The sequence below is a fragment of the Miniopterus natalensis genome, chromosome 4, assembly GCF_054644295.1.
Source record: "Miniopterus natalensis isolate mMinNat1 chromosome 4, mMinNat1.hap1, whole genome shotgun sequence".
Classification (NCBI taxonomy): Eukaryota; Metazoa; Chordata; class Mammalia; order Chiroptera; family Miniopteridae; genus Miniopterus; species Miniopterus natalensis.
This window is the reverse complement of record NC_142084.1, coordinates 60,912,667-60,930,690: the sequence shown is the minus strand read 5'-3', so window position 1 is coordinate 60,930,690 and position 18,024 is coordinate 60,912,667. Positions and strand designations below refer to the sequence as shown.

The 18,024-nt window shown below is 55.5% G+C and overlaps 1 protein-coding gene across 1 annotated transcript; it reads left to right on the top strand.

Moving 5' to 3' along the window:
- The first annotated feature begins 1,785 nt into the window (after positions 1-1,785).
- On the top strand, positions 1,786-17,668 carry SHC2 (SHC adaptor protein 2). The gene is made up of 13 exons (XM_087816574.1): positions 1,786-2,259; positions 5,188-5,258; positions 5,684-5,744; positions 5,996-6,115; positions 6,482-6,535; positions 6,665-6,716; positions 6,807-6,933; positions 8,106-8,268; positions 8,934-8,991; positions 9,505-9,648; positions 10,998-11,305; positions 14,071-14,204; positions 15,728-17,668. Exons 1-12 carry the CDS (start codon positions 1,786-1,788, stop codon positions 14,197-14,199), a joined length of 1,761 nt encoding a protein of 586 aa, XP_087672700.1. The 3' UTR covers positions 14,200-14,204; positions 15,728-17,668.
- The last annotated feature ends 356 nt before the right edge of the window (positions 17,669-18,024 follow it).

The window sequence follows — 18,024 nt, the reverse complement described above, 5'->3', positions numbered from 1 at the left end:
TAAGCCCTAGTGTTTGTCTGATGCCATTGGGCTCTGTTCCTGCCATTCTTTCCTAGGGATGGGAGGGAAACACATGGATGGTGTCATGTGACCAAGCCCTCTGTGTGATGACACCTGAGCTCAGGCCTTAAAAACTCTGACCCAGAAAGACCCTAACTCAGGAACTTGGGAGGAACAGACTGCCATTGCATTTCCCTGGAGGAGATGGCCCCAGGGCCAGCACCACAGAAAGCCTCCAGATGGGGGCTTAGGGTGGGTGTTAGCTCTATCCTAATTCTGTCCTTTTCCCAGCCTGGGGGTGCCAAAGTTGAACACACACCCCTTGAACACACACCAAGATCTCTCCACATAACTGGACACACACCAGCATCCTACATGCACATTTGGACACACACCAAGACCCCTACACACATCTGGACACACACCAGCATCCTACACACACACCCATCTTGAAATGCACATGGACCCCCTAATCATATACCTGGGCGGGGGGCCCAGAACCCCTCAGCACACAGATGTTCACATCTGCACACAGTATATACACAACCCCACCCTCACACAGTCCATATGTATGTAAACCACAAGACACACACAGCACACACGAGTCCAGATGGGGGTTCCCAACCCCGACACGCCCCACCCCCCTTCACCCCTCCTACCCAAAGGCCACGCCCTCTGCACTCACCCACCCCAGACCCCGTAGAGGCACAATGGCGACTCCAGCGTGACACTCGGGCAGCATCACCATCCCCCCCCCCCGGGTTGCGGGCCAATCGCGGCCGCGCGCCCCCATCCCCCATCGTGGAGCCGGGCTGTGATCTCATCTCTGATTTATCGATCCAGCTCCTAGAGGCTTTGCCCCTCCTTCCTCACCTGCCCGCGGCCCCGGCCCCCTCCTTTTGTTTCCCAGCAGTCAGCCCAGCCTGGGGTGGGGCCGGGGGGGGGGGCGGAGGATCAGCCGGGGCCGACCTGGAAGCTGGGTCCCGGGGTGACCGTGACAACCACTGAGGCCTGGGTGGGGTCGAATTGGCTGGGGCCGGAGGAGCCGGCAGGCCTAGGAGGCTGGGGCCCAAGGGCTCAGTTGCCCGGTAGGGCTCCCCAGGAATGGAGGACCCTCCAGCCCGTGTCCCCGGCTTACAGCCGGGCAGCTGTGGCCCAGGGAAAGGCAGCCGAGCAGAGCCCAAGCTGCACCCTGAGCCCCCTCTCCAGCCCCGGCAGCCCCAACAGCGAGGCCCTCGGGGCCCGCGTCTCGCAGGGTCCTCCAGGCACCGCCTCTCCTTCCCGGGCCTCAGCTTCCCCGTTAGGACCTGACCGTCTAGTGCCTTCCGGCCGAGACCGTGGGAACGGGGGGCTGACGCTGGGGTCGGGCTCTCCTCTCCGACCGCGTCTCCGCGCCTCTCCAGGCCTCAGTTTCCCCGTCAGCCCGAAAGGGAGGAAGGGAGGTTATTTCTAAGTCTCTCCCACTCCTGGCCTTCTCGGAACTCGGTTGACGGGTTGGGGGCAAAGTAGGGGCTCCAAGCCCGGGTCCTGGGTTGGAATCTCCTCCCTCCCCGGCTGCCTGACCCAAGTCAGCGCCGTGCCCTCGCGGCCTCAGTTTCCCCAGCCACCCCGCTAGGCGCCGGAGCGCCGAGGGTCGGGGTCCCAGGGGCGCAGCCCCCCGCGGCTGCGCGCTGCGCCGGGCGGATGACATCACCGGGCCGGGGGCGGGGAGGCAGCGGGCGGGAGCGAGGGCCGCCTCCGCATCAGGCTCAGCGCCCGGGCGGGCTCGGTCGGGCGGCCGCGGCCATGACGCAGGGTCCGGGCGGGCGCGCGCCCCCCGCGCCTCCGGCGCCCCCGGAGCCCGAGGCGCCCACCACCTTCTGCGCGCTGCTGCCGCGCATGCCGCAGTGGAAGTTCGCCGCTCCCGCCGGCTTCCTGGGCCGCGGCCCGGCGGCCGCGCGGGCGGCGGGGGCGGCGGGGGCGGCGGGGGGCGCCGAGTCCCAGCCCGAGCCCGCCGGGCCCGCGAGAGTGCCCGCGCTGGCGGCCGCGGTCCTGGGCGCCTGCGAGCCGCGCTGCGCCGCGCCCTGCCCCCTGCCGACTCTCAGCCGCTGCCGCGCGGCCGGGGCGCGGGGCGCGCGGGGCGCGCGGGGGGCGACGGGGCCTCCGGACGCTGCCGCAGACGAGTGGATCCGCAAGGGCAGCTTCATCCACAAGCCGGCGCACGGCTGGCTGCACCCCGACGCCAGGGTCCTGGGGCCCGGGGTCTCCTACATCGTTCGGGTGAGTGCGCCGGCCGGGACCGCTGGGGGCCATCCTCGGACCCTTCAGCCTGGGGACTGCGGCTCCCCTCCCCCACCGCTTCCTCTCGGACGCCCCGGACCCTGCGGGTCAGGTGTCTCCTCTCTATCCTTCCTTGTCTCCCCACCACTCCGGACCCCGGTCTCCAGCCCGAGCTCCGCTGGGAACCCCCAGTCAGGAGGCGCCGGGGTCGGGGTTCCCACGGCGTCATGTGTCGAGAGGCGGGGAGAGGGCGGCAGGTGGGTGGGGGACACGCATGCGCAGAGTAAGCATCCCCCCACCCTCGCCCCGTTCCGGCCGGGCAGGACAGTCTGGACTGTGGGGACTAGGTGGGGGCACCTGGCTACCCAGACCCCCATTAGAAACTTCTCCGACAGCAGAATAGGAACCTGCTGAGACCTTGGCCTGAGGTGGGGGGCGCGGGGAAGGGGTATCTGCAAAGGGGCGGCACCCAGCCAGACCTCCGGATTCGACGTGTGAGGCTGAGGGACCTCGAATGTGGGTAGAGGAATGGGTCTTTACCCCAGTTTTTTATTATGAACCTTTCAAACATACGGAAAAACTGGACGAACGGATCGCCTGTGTACCTGCATCTATAACTTAAAATGTTAGGTCTCTAGGCGCAATTTATCTCTCCCTGGTGAACCACTAGTGCATGACCCTTGCTGTTACATGCTTCCATATAGTCTCCCGAGCTAGCTGTCCTCCTGCACACCCATAGTTCATCTTTGCTTGTACAAAAATTATCAGGTATCCCAGAGTGTCATTGACCATCGGGTGGAATTCACATCTCTGCTGGCTTTTTTGGTTCCAGCACCGTGGAAGTTGATGTATTTGCCTTTACCAAAGTCCCCCTCGGGTTGAATAGTGTCCTCCTCAAATTCATGTCCTCTGAACCTGCAAATGTGGCCTTATTTGGAAATAGGGACTTTGTAGATGTAATCAAGTTAAAATGAGGTCATTCTGGAGTGGGGTGGCTCTAATGCAGTGACAGTTGTCTTTATAAGAAGAGGGAAATTTGGACACTGACACACAGAGAAGATGGCTTGGCGTCAATGTGAGAAATGCCAGGGCTACCCCAGCTTTTGAAGAGTGCACATCAGTTGTCCTGCAGACTGTCCTTCAGGTTGTGTCTGTCTGGTGTTTGCTCACGCTTGGGTTCAGGTTCCGTTTGGGGCAGGAAGCACAGGGGCATGCTGTATCTCCTCAGTGCTTCAAATTGGGAGGCTGGGTGCCAGTGTGGCCCAATACCTATGGTGGAAACCGTGATCTCTTGGTGTACTGGGGAGAATGATGTCCCCCAAAATTCATGTCCACTAGAACCTCAGAACGTGAATTTATTTGGAAATAGGGTCTTTGCATATGTCATCAGGCTGAGATGGGGTCATAACTATATTAGGGACCGACCCTAAATCTCATATGACTGTGTCCTTATAAAAAGATGGAAACTTGGACACAGACATACAGGGAGAAGTCCATGTGAAGATGGAGGCAAACACTGGACTGATGTGTCTGCAAGTCAAGGATTGCTGGCCAGCACCACTGGAAGCTGGAGGAGACAAGGAATGGGCCCTCCATGGAGCCTTAGTTGGAGCACGGCCTGGCCAACATCTCGACTTTGGACATCTGGCTTCCAGAACTAGAGAGAATACATCCCTGTTGTTTTAAGCTGTCCAGTTTGTGGTGCTTTGTTACAGCGGCCCCAGGAAACTAACACGTTTATTAAGGTGACATTTCCCCTTGGTAAAGTTACCATTTGTTTCCTTTATAATTAATAAGTATCTGTGGGATGGACATTTTTTCTTGGTCAGACTTTAGAGGGACAAGCAAGTCTCAGGTGCATGGGGCCCGGACTGAGCTAGACAGCTGCCTGGTGCCCTCCTGGCTGGCACAACCCACAGCATTCCCATTATCCCAGCATCTATCGCCATAGTTTACCTTAAAAATTGAGGTAAAATTTACATAACAAATTTAATCATTAATCATCCTAAAGTGTACAACTTGGTGGCATTTAATACATTCATAGGGTTATGCAACCATTACCACTATCTAGTTCCAGAACATTCCATCACCCCAATAGGAAGCCCCGTCCCCATGAACAGTCACCCCCATCATCCCCCCTTCTAGCTCCTGGCAACCACAAGCCCACCCTGTCTCTCTGGATTTGCCTTTTCTGGACATTTCATACCAATGGGATCATGTGACAGATGCTGCCACGTGGCTCTCCAATTGTACCAGTTACCCTCCTGGTAACCCAGCCTAGAATTTGGAAGGATGGTTATGGCCATCTTTTGGTCCTCATGCCCCCACCCTTGGCAGCAGTAGAAGCTGCCTGGGAACTCTGCTGGCTGTTTCCACCTCCTCTGTCCCTCAGCATTGTTTCTTGGAGATTCTGAATTACCTTTCCATGGGAATGGTGGTCTAGGTAGGAGTCCACACGCTTTCCTGTAATGGATCACAGATAGTCAATACTTTGGGTGTCCCTCCTATCTGCTTGCAGACCCTGTGCAGGGCTCTGGGACACAGAAGTGGGCAAGGTGACCACCATCCTGGTCCTCCTGGGCTTGCGTTCTAGTGGAACAAAAAGAGAGATAGTTAAATGAGCTTGGAGGAATCAACCAGATTCTGTGGAACAACTTACGTAGAGTTAGGGAAGCCGTTTCTGAGGAGGTGATGCTGAGTCCGGAGATTGGGAGGAATCAGTCTGAAAACAGATGGGAGAGGGAACAGCAGGGAGACTGCAGGTGCAAACACCCTGAGGCTACTGGCTGGACATTGTCCAGGACAGAAGGAAGGATTCGAACCCATCGGGTGCAGGAGAGGAGGTAAAGAGCTCATCTGTCAGCCCCAGCTGGGCTCCTCTGCTGGTTCTATGAGCCCCACTGCTCACCCCGTTCTTTCTTCCCTTAGTACATGGGGTGCATCGAGGTCCTACGCTCCATGCGCTCCCTGGACTTCAACACTCGCACCCAGGTCACCAGGTGAGCCTTCCAGACTGGGCTGTGGAAGGGGGGATGGGCCCAGGAAGCTGATCTCATCAGCTCTGCCCTTAGCAGAGGTCATCCTCTCAATGCCTGTGGCCACACAGAAGTTGGGGTCTAAGTTCAGGGGTTGTGTTAGCCTCACTGAGTCTGATCCCATAGAGGGAAACAGCTGAGGAGGGTATCTGCTAGATGCCCAGGAGCACCCCCTTCCATGCCTCCATCCCTTCCTCTTCTCCCCAGGTACCCCATCATCCCTCCCTCTCTTGTCCCCTCCCTCCTTTGAGCCCCTCTCCATCTCAGGGTCCATTGAACCCCTTTTCTCAGCCCATCGTCCTCTGACCCCCCACCCTTCTCTGAGCTCCTGCCCCTCCCCAGACCCCTCTCTTCCAAGCTCTCTAAGCCCCCTCCCCATCCCTCCCCAGGGAGGCCATCAACCGGCTCCATGAGGCTGTGCCTGGAGTTCGGGGCTCCTGGAAGAAGAAGGTTGGTGAGGAGCTCGTGGTCCCTGAGTGGGGCTGGTGGGGATTCCATGGACACCCTTGGACCCTACCCAGCTGGAACCCCTCTTCTGCCCCACTCAGAGCCTGGACCCCCCACCCTGCAGCCCTGTCCTGCCCTCTGCTCCCCACCAGGCCTCCCTACCCTGTGACTCTATGCTGCCTTTCCAAGCCCCCCACCCTATGGTCCTCTACTCCCTCAGGCCCCCCACCCTGTGGCCTTTTGTCCCCCCCCAGGCCCCCAACAAGGCTCTGGCCTCCATCCTGGGCAAGAGCAACCTGCGCTTTGCCGGCATGAGCATCGCCGTAAGCATCTCTACCGATGGCCTCAACCTCTCTGTGCCTGCCACGCGCCAGGTGAGGGCCATACAACAGGTGAGGGCCATGTGGCCTGTCCTTGTCCGCTGAAGGGCAGGCTCTGTGAACTCATAGGAGGTGAAGCCTGGAGGGATGGTGGGTGCAGGGCTTCATGTGACATGTTCACCTGGAGATGAGCTGAGGCCCCACCCTGGAGCCAAGGAGGGATGCAGCCGCTGCCCTCACAGAGCCCCACAGTTGTCACCACTTGGGGTGCTCCTGGCATCTAGTGTGTATCTGTGTGTCTGATGTGTCTGTGAATCCCTGCCCTCCCAGTCCCCACCCTGTGGCCCTGGTCTAGTGCCTGCCCAAGCCTCAGGTCCCTGACCTTAGGACAGACTGTGACCACCTGTGTCTCTCTGGCAGATCATCGCCAATCATCACATGCAGTCCATTTCCTTTGCATCCGGTGGTGACACGGTAAGGGGCTGGGTGGGTGGATTTGGCCTCCTCTGTCCCCTGCATTGCTGGAGGTGGGCAGCCAGGAATCCTCGCCAGTGGGCCAGGCAGGTCCAGCTGGCCCCTCCCACCCATCTCCTCTCTTCCCAGGACATGACGGATTATGTGGCCTATGTTGCCAAGGACCCCATCAATCAGAGAGGTGAGATCCAGTGGGTGGGGTGGGAGGGCCCTCTGTAGACTGAGTCAGCTGCCAGGCCACACTGATGCTGTGTCATAAACGACCCCCCAGCCTGCCACATCCTGGAGTGCTGCGAGGGCCTCGCCCAGAGCGTCATCAGCACTGTGGGCCAAGCCTTCGAGCTGCGCTTCAAACAGTATCTGCACAGCCCCCCCAAGGTGGTCGTCCCCCCTGAAAGGTACCAGCCCCCACCTGCTCCTCTTGGGCTTGGGTTCACTCTGTCCCCCCTGACCCGTGCTCCCTGTGAGCTCATCACAGCTGCCAGGATCCCCATTCCCTTGGCTGTAAAACCCAGATAAAAACAGCCCCTACTCCCTGGGCTAAGGTAAGGATTCAGGAGCCGGTTAGTGCTGCCGCGAATACGGTCATTAGTGTAGATAGGGGCAGTCAACGCTCCCGCAAAGGGCCAGACAGTCAATATTTTCAGTGTCTTGGATGTTGTCTGTGTAAGTAGCTGTGGGGGGTACTAAAGCGATGGATGGGCCATGTGCCAGCAAAACTATTTATAGACACCAAAATCTGAATTTCATTAACTTTCACCATGTCACCAAATATTGTTCTTTGGATGTTTTCTTAACCATTTAAAAGTTTTATGGCTCCTGGGCTGACCCCTGCTCTTAGCTACTTAAATATCTATTAATTGTTAGCAATTCAAATAAGCACACAATAAGGAAGAAGAATTCACAGTGCAGCATGAGGCCCTTCTCTGGGGTGAGATGGCTTTTTGCCTTTCTTACGGGTTTGCACGTCTGTCACGCATGCGTGGTGGGTTTCACCTGCTATTGCCGGGCGCCTGGAACTGCCTCTGCCTCCATGGGCTGCATGGTCCTGCTCTGCTGCCCCAACTGGAACCTGTGGTTTGTCCCCGACTGAGGGGCAGGCAGTGGTCTCCCCCATTTTGCTCTTAGGAACCACGCTTACCTGAACAAGCACTTGTGGGATATATTTCTACAGGTACCACCACAAGGCCAGATGGTGAGGGCGTTTGAAATGCTGAGGGTGTTCTACCCTAATGCACAGCAGGCATCCCAGTCCTGGGTGCAAGTCTGGGGTGTCCTGGCTGCTTGGCCAGGCTAGAAGCGGGTGGAGAGAAGTGGAGGCTACCTTTACTGAGGACCTGCTGTAGCTGTGCCAGGTCTTATTGTATAGATGAGGGAAGAAAAAGACAGCACCCAGCAAGCATTTCCTGGGTGAAAGCTCAGCTGATAGGAAGTGGGGTTAGAGTCCCTTTGGGCCTGGTTTTCTCCACCCACCCTTTAAAACTCAAGCCCCAAGGCCTTGGCGTTCCTCGGGTGCCCCTGTTCCTTCTGCCCTGTGTACTGGGGGCTCCTGCCTGCTGTCTGTCCTCAGGCTGACCGGGCTGGAGGAGTCGGCCTGGAGGGATGAGGAGGACTTGGAACACAATTACTACAACAGCATCCCAGGGAAGGAGCCGCCCCTGGGCGGGCTGGTGGACTCCAGGCTCACCTTGACACAGCCCTGTGCCCTCGAGGCCCTAGGAGCCCTCAGCCAGGTCAGCCCCAGTGGACTCATGGGGGAGGGATGGTGGCAGCTGTCCCCAGGCACTGACTCCTTGGGCCTAGCTTTTTCTTCTACTCCTATTCTCGATCCTAGAGTAAGGTCTCTCACGCCCCCTACCCTTTCCTCCTTACCCAGACTGCACAGATCTGCTCCAACCTGTTCTAGACACTTCAGATGTGATTCACACACTCAGACATTGAGTAAATAATTATATTAGTGATTTAATCTGGGCTATGAAAAGGTCTTACAAGGAAGGTGACAAGAATGTACAAAAGGGAGACTGACTTGTCTGTGGTCAGGAGGACTTCCCTGAGGAAGCAATGTTTGGGCTGGGCTCTGAGGGGTGAATAGGAGTTGCCCAGGGGAGCAGTGCAGGGAATAGCCTGGGGGAATAGCATGTGCTGGGTGGCAGCAGGGTGCAGACCACCTTCCGGAGTGGAGATGGTCTTATGAAGCTGTAGCAGAGGTGGGCGGTGGGTGCAAAGTTGGGCCTGGTGGGCACCTGGCAGTTTGAGAGCCAGGGCTTGGGGGAAGGGTTAGAGGGTGTGAGCTGAGCTTCCCATCTGACTTATGTCCCCAGTGATTTAGGCAGACTGGGTGGGAAAACTGGAAGAGGGGCTTGCATATTGCAGGAAGGACCCTCCCTTTCTTTTTCAGGGAGCATCTCCTCCTCGAAGAGACACCCGCGGCCTGCACTGGGAGCTGGGCCCCTCAGGTAGGGTAGGATGACCTTGGGCCATAGGGGATGCCCAGCACATGCTATTCCCTTCTTCCCTGCACTGCTCTGCAGGGAAACTCCCCCACTGGGTGCCTGAGTCCCCCTTCACAGATTCTCCTCTCTGCACCAGTTGACTTTCACTTCCAAGATTGTATTCACTCCACAAGCTTTGATAAGATTCAACAGCATCAGTTTTTTTTTTCTTCACTGAGATTTTTGGCTTCTTTTGAAACTGGAAAGCTCTGGACCGCTTGGGCTACTTTCCTAAGCCTGGCAGATGGGGGCAGGTTGGCTGTCCCCTCTGGTGCACCCCTACCCCTGGTTGGGCATTTTTGGGGTTTTTCACTCTTGATGATGCTGGTCAAATGGAGATGAGGCTTCCTTCTTGGAGTGAGACAGGTGTGGGTAGGGGTCCCTGGTTGGGTCCCACTCTGCCCCCCTCTGTACCCCAGGGCCTCAGTGTTCCCCTGGCTCCCCCAGCTGACCTCACTACCCCCTCACCCTTCCCAGCCCCGCCTGGGGATGGCTACGTGCAGGCAGATGCCCAGGGGCCCCGAGACTACGAGGACCACCTGTACGTCAACACGCAGGGTCTGGATGCCGCAGAGACTCTGCAGCCCGAGGACAGCCCCAAGAAGGACCTGTTCGACATGCGTATGTGGGGACAAGTCAGCCTGAGAGAGGAGGTCACCTGTGGTCTGTTGGGGGAGGCTGAGCCTCCTCCCTTGGGGACTTCTCCCCTTGGGACTTCCCAAGTTGATGTTGGTGGGGCGGGGAAGTCTATATCCTATGGGACTCCCTAGTCTAATAAGAGAGACTTAGCATCCCCCTCTGTGGGACTTCCCAGTCTCTTGGGGGTAATCCAGCTTCTTCTCTATGGAGGTCCCCAGTCTGACAGGAGAGGCCTAGTTCATACCTTGAAAGAGTGGCTAGTATGATGGGGGAGGCTCAGGCCTCTCTTCTTTTTGGGACTCCTCAGTCTGTTGGGGGAGGCCTAGCTCCCTACCCAGGCTCTCCCCAGTCTGAGGAGGGATTTGAGCTCCATCCTCATGTGACTCCATGGTCTGAGGAACGAGGCCCCAAAACCATACTTATGGGAATCCCAGCCTGATGGGGGAGACACTGTCTGCTCCCTGGGGGAGCCCTAGTCCGATGAGGGAGTCCTAATCCAGGTCCTGATAGCTAACGGTACAGCTCATTCCTTCCTTCCATCTGGGCCTGAGGGAGGGCTCAGTCTGATGGAGGAGGCTTGTGTCCAAAATGCCCTTCTTATTTCCCACATCAGTTCCATCATCCTCCACAGCACTGTGGGGGGTGTTGGCCCTGTGCTGGCCAGGCAGGGTGGTGTCCCCCTCCCTCAGGACACCTCCCTCGTTGGAGGTCCCTGAGAACCTCCCAAGCCAGCTGGAAATTTCTTTCTTCACAATGTTTGCAAAGCCCGGTTCCCTGCCACTGACAACTGGATACCTTATCATTGCAATAATGACATGTGCTAGGATCTGTTGAGCACCTACTGTACTGTGTGCCAGGCCCTGGACTAAGAGTGTGGCCCCACTGGCTCCTCACAACAATCCTCCAGTGGGAAAGGAGGTGCTAGATGTGAGCTCCTTGTGAGGCAGGCTGTCCCCTCTGGTGATCACAGGGCCCAGCAAACCCTGTGGAGAAAGAGTTGCTTCTTGCCAGGCTCCCATTAGCACACACAGCACACTCAGCACACACTCAGCATGCACACAGCACATACATGGCATACGCAACACACTCAGCACACACACATCACACACACACTGAGTACATAGCACACACACCAGCGCGCTCTTGGCCCGCACACAGCGTATAGCCATCAGCCCATTGTGGTGGGCTCAGTGCAGGTCTGGTGCACCCTAGATGCTCAGTCAATGCTACCCAGGCCCTGAGGGTGGGTCCTTCCTCCTGTCCGGACCCCTTCCTTCCCAGCAGGAGGCAGCTGCCCAGCCCTGCCTCCCGCACCCCATCCTTACCCACAGGACCCTTCGAGGACGCCCTGAAGCTGCACGAGTGCTCCGTGGGAGCGGGCACGGCAGCCTCCCTTCCCTTGGAGGACCAGTGGCCCAGCCCCCCCACCCGCAGGGCCCCCATCGCCCCCACAGACGAGCAGCTGCGGCAGGAGCCTTGGTACCACGGCCAGATGAGCCGTCGGGCGGCAGAGAAACTGCTGCGAGCCGACGGGGACTTCCTCGTGCGCGACAGCGTCACCAACCCCGGGCAGTACGTCCTCACGGGCATGCACGCGGGGCAGCCCAAGCACCTGCTCCTTGTGGACCCCGAGGGCGTGGTAAGGCGGCCGTGGGCGGGACGCGGCTGGGGGGCGGGGCGAGGGGCGGGGGGCGGGGCGAGGGCGGGCGGGGGCGGAGCCAGGAAGGGAGGCTCCGGCCCTGCTTGGGACCCCGAAGGGGCGTGGGGGTCGGCCGGGCGGGGTCTGGGAGCGGGGCTCGGCTTGCGGGCGGGGGAGCGGGCCCGGCCGCGGGAGGACGGCCTAGAGCCGGGTGCGGGGGGCGCGTCGGCTCCGCCCCGGGCCCAGGGTGCCTGTCTTCTTAGGGCCCTTTAAGTTTAATGAGGTATTTTCCGGATTACAAAGCCCTTTGTGTTTACAGATACTGTCCCGTTTACCAGGCACTTTAGAATTAGAAAATATTTTCCAGTTTAAGAATTTTTGGGTTTACAAAGTATTTTTTAGTCTATAAGGCATTATGGGGTTACAAAATCTTTTCCTACTTCAGGGACTTTCAGGATTTACAAAGCATCCTATTTCAGCAGTTGTAAGATACATTCCCCCCCTGCCCCCACATTCTGTTTTCACTAATGCATCTTACAAATAGCGATGTCTTTGATAAATATGGTATTTTCAGTTTCTGGTGTATTTTAGGGTTCCCAAAGCAGGTTTCCGTTTACAAGGGTCTTAGGGCCTGCAAGTTACTGAAGGCTTCAGCCCTCTGATACACACTTTTCTTTTCTCTCATTTTGACATCTCTGAGGTCTGAATTATTATTATTAATTTTTTTTCTTTTTTTTGAAAATAAATTTGTTTTTGAAAAAATAATTTTTATTGATTTTTTTTTTTTTTAGAGAGAGAGGAATGGAGAAGGAGAGAGAGAGAAAGTATCAATCAGCTACCTCTCGCATGCTCCCCCAACTGGGATCAAGCCTGCCACCTGGGCATGTGCCCTGACCTAATATCAAACCTGGGACCTTTCAGTGTGTGGGACGGTGCTGGGCCAACTGAGCCACACCGGCAGGCTGAATTCTTCTTGTCCTTGTCCTGGTTCGTTCTTATTCAAATCCTCACCCGAGGACATTTTCATTGATTTTTAGAGAGAGGGGAAGGGGAGGGAGGGAGAGAGAGAAACATCCATGTGAGAGAGACATGGATTGGTTGCCTCCTGCACATACCCCAACCAAGGCTGGGCATTGAACCCGCAACCTAAGCATGTGCCCTTACCAGGAATTGAACCCGGGACCTTTTGGCTCCTACCCACTGAGCCACACAGGCTAGGGCCTGAATTATTTTTTTTAACCCATCAGTTGCGTCTTTGAACAGCATCATTATTTAATTATTCATGCCCCCCCCCCCCCCCCCGCAGTGGTACATGAAATAGTGATGCATCTAACAGCTGCTTTGAGTCAATGAGATTTGGTCTTCTACAGCTCCTAAAGCATTTTAGTCTTTACAAAACATGTTCCAATTTATAAGCAGTTCCAGGGTTATTGAAGTATTTTCCAGCACCCAAGGGCCTTGGGCTTTACAGGTTATTTCTCAGGTGAGAGGGTGTTTAGAGGTGTTAAAAGCCTTAATGTTTACCAACTGCTATTACCCGTCCAGAAGAATCCTCAGAAACTGCCCTCGGTGGCTGCGTACACTCCTTGTCTCTCTGTATAGTGCATACTCGGGTGGAAGGCAGTTGTGTGGCTGGGCCCAGAAATGTGCATTTAAGCCTGCTGTCCAGCTGCCATGTACCCAGCATCACCCATGAAATGTCTGGCATGCAGTGATGCTAAGATTTTCTTATTCTAAGACGCAGATGGTTTTTGGATTTGGTGATTCTGGTTTTTGGTCTGTGGCTCTGAGATTCCAGGGGTATATTCATTTCCAAGGGCTGCCCCACCAAATGACCACAAACTGGGTGTCTTAAAACGACAGAGATTTATTCTCTCTCAGCTCTGGAAGCCAGAAGTATGAAATCAAGGTGTTGGGTGGGCTGGTTCCTTTTGAGGCTCTGAGGGAAAATTTGTTCCATGTCCCTCTCCCAGCTTCTCACAGTCCCCAGCAGTTCTTGCTAATACCTGGCCTGTTGACACATCACTGCAATCACTGCCCCCATCTTCTCATGCCTTTTCCTTGTGTGTCTGTGTCCAAGTTGTTCTCTCTCTTTTTTATAAACCCTCACCCAAGGATATTTTTTTTCTATTGATATTTAGAGAGTGGAAGGGAGGGAGGAAGGGGGAGAGAGAGAGAAACATTAGTGTGAGAGAGACACATCAATTGGTTGCCTCCCGCAAGCACCCCGACCAGGGCGGGGATCAAACCTGCAGCCCAAGTATGTGCCCTTGACTGGAAATTGAACCTGCGACCCTTTGGTGTGCAGGCCAATGCTCTAACCACTGAGCAACATCGGTCAGGGCTGTTCTCTTCTTTTAAGGTCACAAGTCACTGGATTTGGGGATACCTGGATAATCCAGGATGAGCTCATCTCGGGACCCCTTCACTTAATCACATCTTCAAAGATCCTTTTTCCAAATAAGTTCCATTCACAGGTTCCAGGGGTTAGGACGTGGGTATATCATTTTGGGGCCACTATTTACTGCTAGGGAGTGTGGCTCCAGAATCCTGGTGGTTCTGGAGCCTGTGTCCATACCTAGTTCTGGAATTCTGAGGCCAATTCTGTGAGACTTGGATCCAGTGATTCTCACACTTGAGAGTGCATCAGAGCCACTGGGAGGCTTGTGAAAGTGTAGGCTCCAATTCTGCCGGTCTGGGGCTGGCCTGAGTTTGCTCTCTGACAAACTCCTGGTGGTGCTGATGCTGAGACCTCTGGCCCACAGGTTCGGACGAAGGACGTGCTGTTCGAGAGCATCAGCCACCTGATTGACTATCACCTGCAGAACGGGCAGCCCATTGTAGCCGCTGAGAGCGAGCTGCACCTGCGCGGTGTGGTCAAGCGGGAGCCCTGAGCCAGGTGTGTAGTTGGTCCTGCTGGCTTCTGGCCATCACCCATTCATCACACTTCTCATTTTAAAAACTGAGAAGGAATTCACATGCCACACAGTTTACCCATTACAGTGGACACCTCAGTAGTTTTTAGTATCTTCACAGAGTTGTGCAATATCCCCCTAATTTGAGAACATTCCATCACCCAAAAAAGAAGCCCTGTCCCCCTTAGTAGTCACTCCTCCCCCCCTCCCCCAGTCTCTGACAAACACTAACCCACTTCCTGTCTCTCTGGATTTGCCTGTTCTGGATATTTCATATAAATGGAATCCCACTGTGTGACTTTATCTGGCTTCTCTCACTAAGCATCATGTTTTCAAGGTTCATCCACATAGTAAAGAGCGTCGGTGCTTCCCTCCTTTTCATGATTAGGTAATATTTCAGTGTGTGGATGGGCCATGTTGTATTTATCCATTCATCATTGGCCACTGTGAACTTGTGTGTACAGTGGATGTGTCTTCATCGCCTTTGGCTGGGTCTATCTCTAGGAGTGGAATGGCAAAGTTGTTATAGTGACTCTGTTTAATTGGTGATAAAAATCTCCAGGAGGAGGCAGCATTTGGCTACCCTGGAGGAGGGAACCAGTGTGGCTTGGGTCCTGCAGGGCTGAGTGTCAGGCGGGGTGGATGAGATGGAAAGGTACACCCTTGGCCTTTCAGTTTTGGTGCTGGGGAGCCACAGGAAGGTTTTGAGTGGAGAAGGGCCAGGCAGGATAGGAGGTGACTGAGCTGGGGTGCAGAGGGGTGGAGTGTCATGAGCAGTGTTTGTGGAGGTGAGAGAGACAGGACCTGGGGATTCCAGGATCTGGGAGCTGGGGGCTAGGCTCAGGGAGGGAGGGACCGAAGGGGAAGGGGACTATGGAATTTCCCCAAGGGCTGAGCAAGAGGAGCTTCTGAGCCAGGTTGGGCTGCTCTCCTATACCCATGACAAAGGTCTTCTTCTTGCCTCCTCCCCCACTCAGTGCAGTCTCCTCCCTGCACCCAGATGGGCCTGGCTGCTGGGGTATCCAGTCTGGGGAAGGGCTTCAGGAGTCTGGGGTCTGCCTATGGAACACCTGAAGCGCTCTGCAGTGTTCTGGGGCTGTGTGTTTGACATGCCAGGGTATGACCTGATTTCCTTCTGCCCCTAAAGCTGTTTGTGGCCTGAGAAACAACACCAATGGCAATTATATTAGTTGCTAATGCAGCCGTTGCTGTGCCCAAGGACTATGCTCACCTCCCCACACCTCTGACTCCCACAACGTTCTGAGACAGGCACTGTTATCAGAATTCTTATTTTGCAGAAGAAACAGCACAGAGATTAAGACACTGCCCTAGGGGACATGGCAAGAACATGGAGGAGCTGGGACTTGAACCCTGGGCCCCTGGGCCTGAGGTTCCTTGCTGGGTCACTTTACTGCAGTGTAACTGAGGTTTGGAGTACCTGACTCTTGAATCCAGCTCTCTGGTTGCTGTCACAGCTGACCCTTGACTTCTCCCCTTTCTCCTCTAGGTGATGGTTGCCACCCTCGGCTCCTGTCCCTGCTACCCAGATGTCCTTCCTGTGGCCTTACAGCCTTTCTCTGGACCCTGGTCAGGCCGAACCACTGCAGTCTCTCCTTCCTCCACATGGGCCTTGAATTTCCCTTCTCCAGCCCACTCTTGGCTGGGCCAGGTCAACCATGCCAGGAGACGCCCAAGACCCCTCTCTCCTGAGCCCCCTGCTTGGAGTTAGGGTACAAACCAAAGACAGAACCGTTTCTCGCCTTTAACGAAAATATATCAAAAAGCAGCCCTCAGTGTCCTGGCGAGGTCCTGGTGGGGCAGGGAGACACTGTCTCTTTTCCCAGCTGGACTTCAGCTCATTTCCCTGGAAGGAGAAGGTTCCTAGGCTCCTGGCATGGAGTTGGAGTCCTGTCCTGGCCAGGCTCAGTGTTTTCCCCTGAAAAATTGGTGCACAGTTTTTGAGGGAGAGTTGAGGTGCTTTGGGTCCTCAGGCCAGAACACAGGCTGATGTTGAAGTGGGGGGTATTGACCTGAGCTGGACATTTTGAATCTGTTTATAATTAAACCTGGGAATGACACGAGGAGCGTGAGCCCACTGCACATTAAGGGGCCCTCTGGGGTTGGGGGCTGCAGTCAGTCTCCACAGTGGAAAGCCAGGTGGCACCAGATTTGGCCTCCTGGGGGCTGGAGGAGGTGGGGGACTGAGGACCTGGACATGGAGAGAAGAGAGTTGCCTGTGGGTGTGCCCCTGTTGCGGGGAGTGGGAAGGGGTGGTCCGTGCTCCTAGAATTCCCCAACATCTCTCATACACCTCTATTTTTAGAGATGAGTATACCCCAACTTCTCAGTTGAATGTACCCCAACTTCTCTATTAAATATACCCCAAATTCTCTTTGGAAACACCTATTTTATCTCCCAAATGCTACAAGCCTCTCTCTTGATATATCCTGATATATCTGACAAAAAGCTCCTTGTTTTCTGCCAGTTGCTCCTAACTTGCCCCTAACATGGCCTGATCTCTCAGGGGTCCCTTCTTTCCTCCCTGTTTTCTTGAGATGCTCCTGTCACCCCAAAGCCCCTAGTTCCCTCTGATGCCCACTTCCCCCTCAGCACCTGATTCTGTCTTCCAGAACCTCCTGTACGTGGGTTCTGAGACACTCCCTCCCGGAGAGACCGCTGTTCTCCCAGGGCCCTCCTCTAATTCCTCCCCAAACATGGAGGCATCTCCACCCAAGATGTCCCCAGCCCTCCCCACACCCCACCAGGGCCTCATCCCTGCCCAGGGTTTGGGTTTGTGTTTCCCTGCAGTTGGCAGGCCTGGGGACCTGGTATGGGTGTGGGGAATAAAAGCCACTCTGCTCTGCCCCTAACTAGGGGTGAAACCATCAAAAGATAGAGCCAGAGGGACACTCTGATTCCATGTCTCTTACTTCAGAGACATGGAGACTGAGAGCCACCAGTCCATCCATCCGTCCTTTGTCCATCCATCCATCCATCCATCCATCCATCCATCCATCCATCCATCCATCCATCCATCCACCCATCATGCTTGTCCATCCACCCACCCACCCATCTATGTATTATTCATTCATCAGTCCATCCACACCCCTTCCCCCTGCTTCCCAAGACCCTTTAATTGCTTGCATTGAGCTTCTCTTATCTGCCAGAAGCTCTGGTGGGTAAGGGGGATGCAACAGTGACTAAGACAGACCAGTCCTTGTGGAATTAACAGTCAAATGACATTAATCAACAAATCACCACAGGGTGTCTAATGACAAGTGTGAAAAGGGGAAAGTCTTGGAGCTTAGAGATCCCAGGAAATGCTGGAGGCTTCCCTGTGGGAATGACACGGGCTTTGATCTAGAGGGTGAGTAGGATAGAGTTCTGGGCAGGGGGAGCATCACTTGCAAAGGCCCTGTGGTGTGTGGAGCACAGCACATTCAGGGGCAGAAGGATGGCCAGTGGCAGGAGGTGAAATGGGGGAGGAGGAGGGAGCAGGCAGTGGAGTGGGAACAGCAGAGGCAAAGCTGAGTGCCAGGAAGAGCTGCTAGGGACCTTTTAAGCAGAGAGGTGATAAGATTCCCAAGTGAGAAATATACTGTTGGGGGTAGGATAGGAATGGGGGCAGCTGAGAGAATGCCCTGGGGGCTGGACCAAATACTGTGAAGAAGCGTGATTCCAGAGATTTGTAGGCCAGAGATTTGCTCTTGCTTCATTCATTCATTCATTCATTCATTCATTCATTCATTCATTCATTCATAGCCCTGGGTCCTCCAAGACCTGGTACCATCCCCTTCAGTCTCA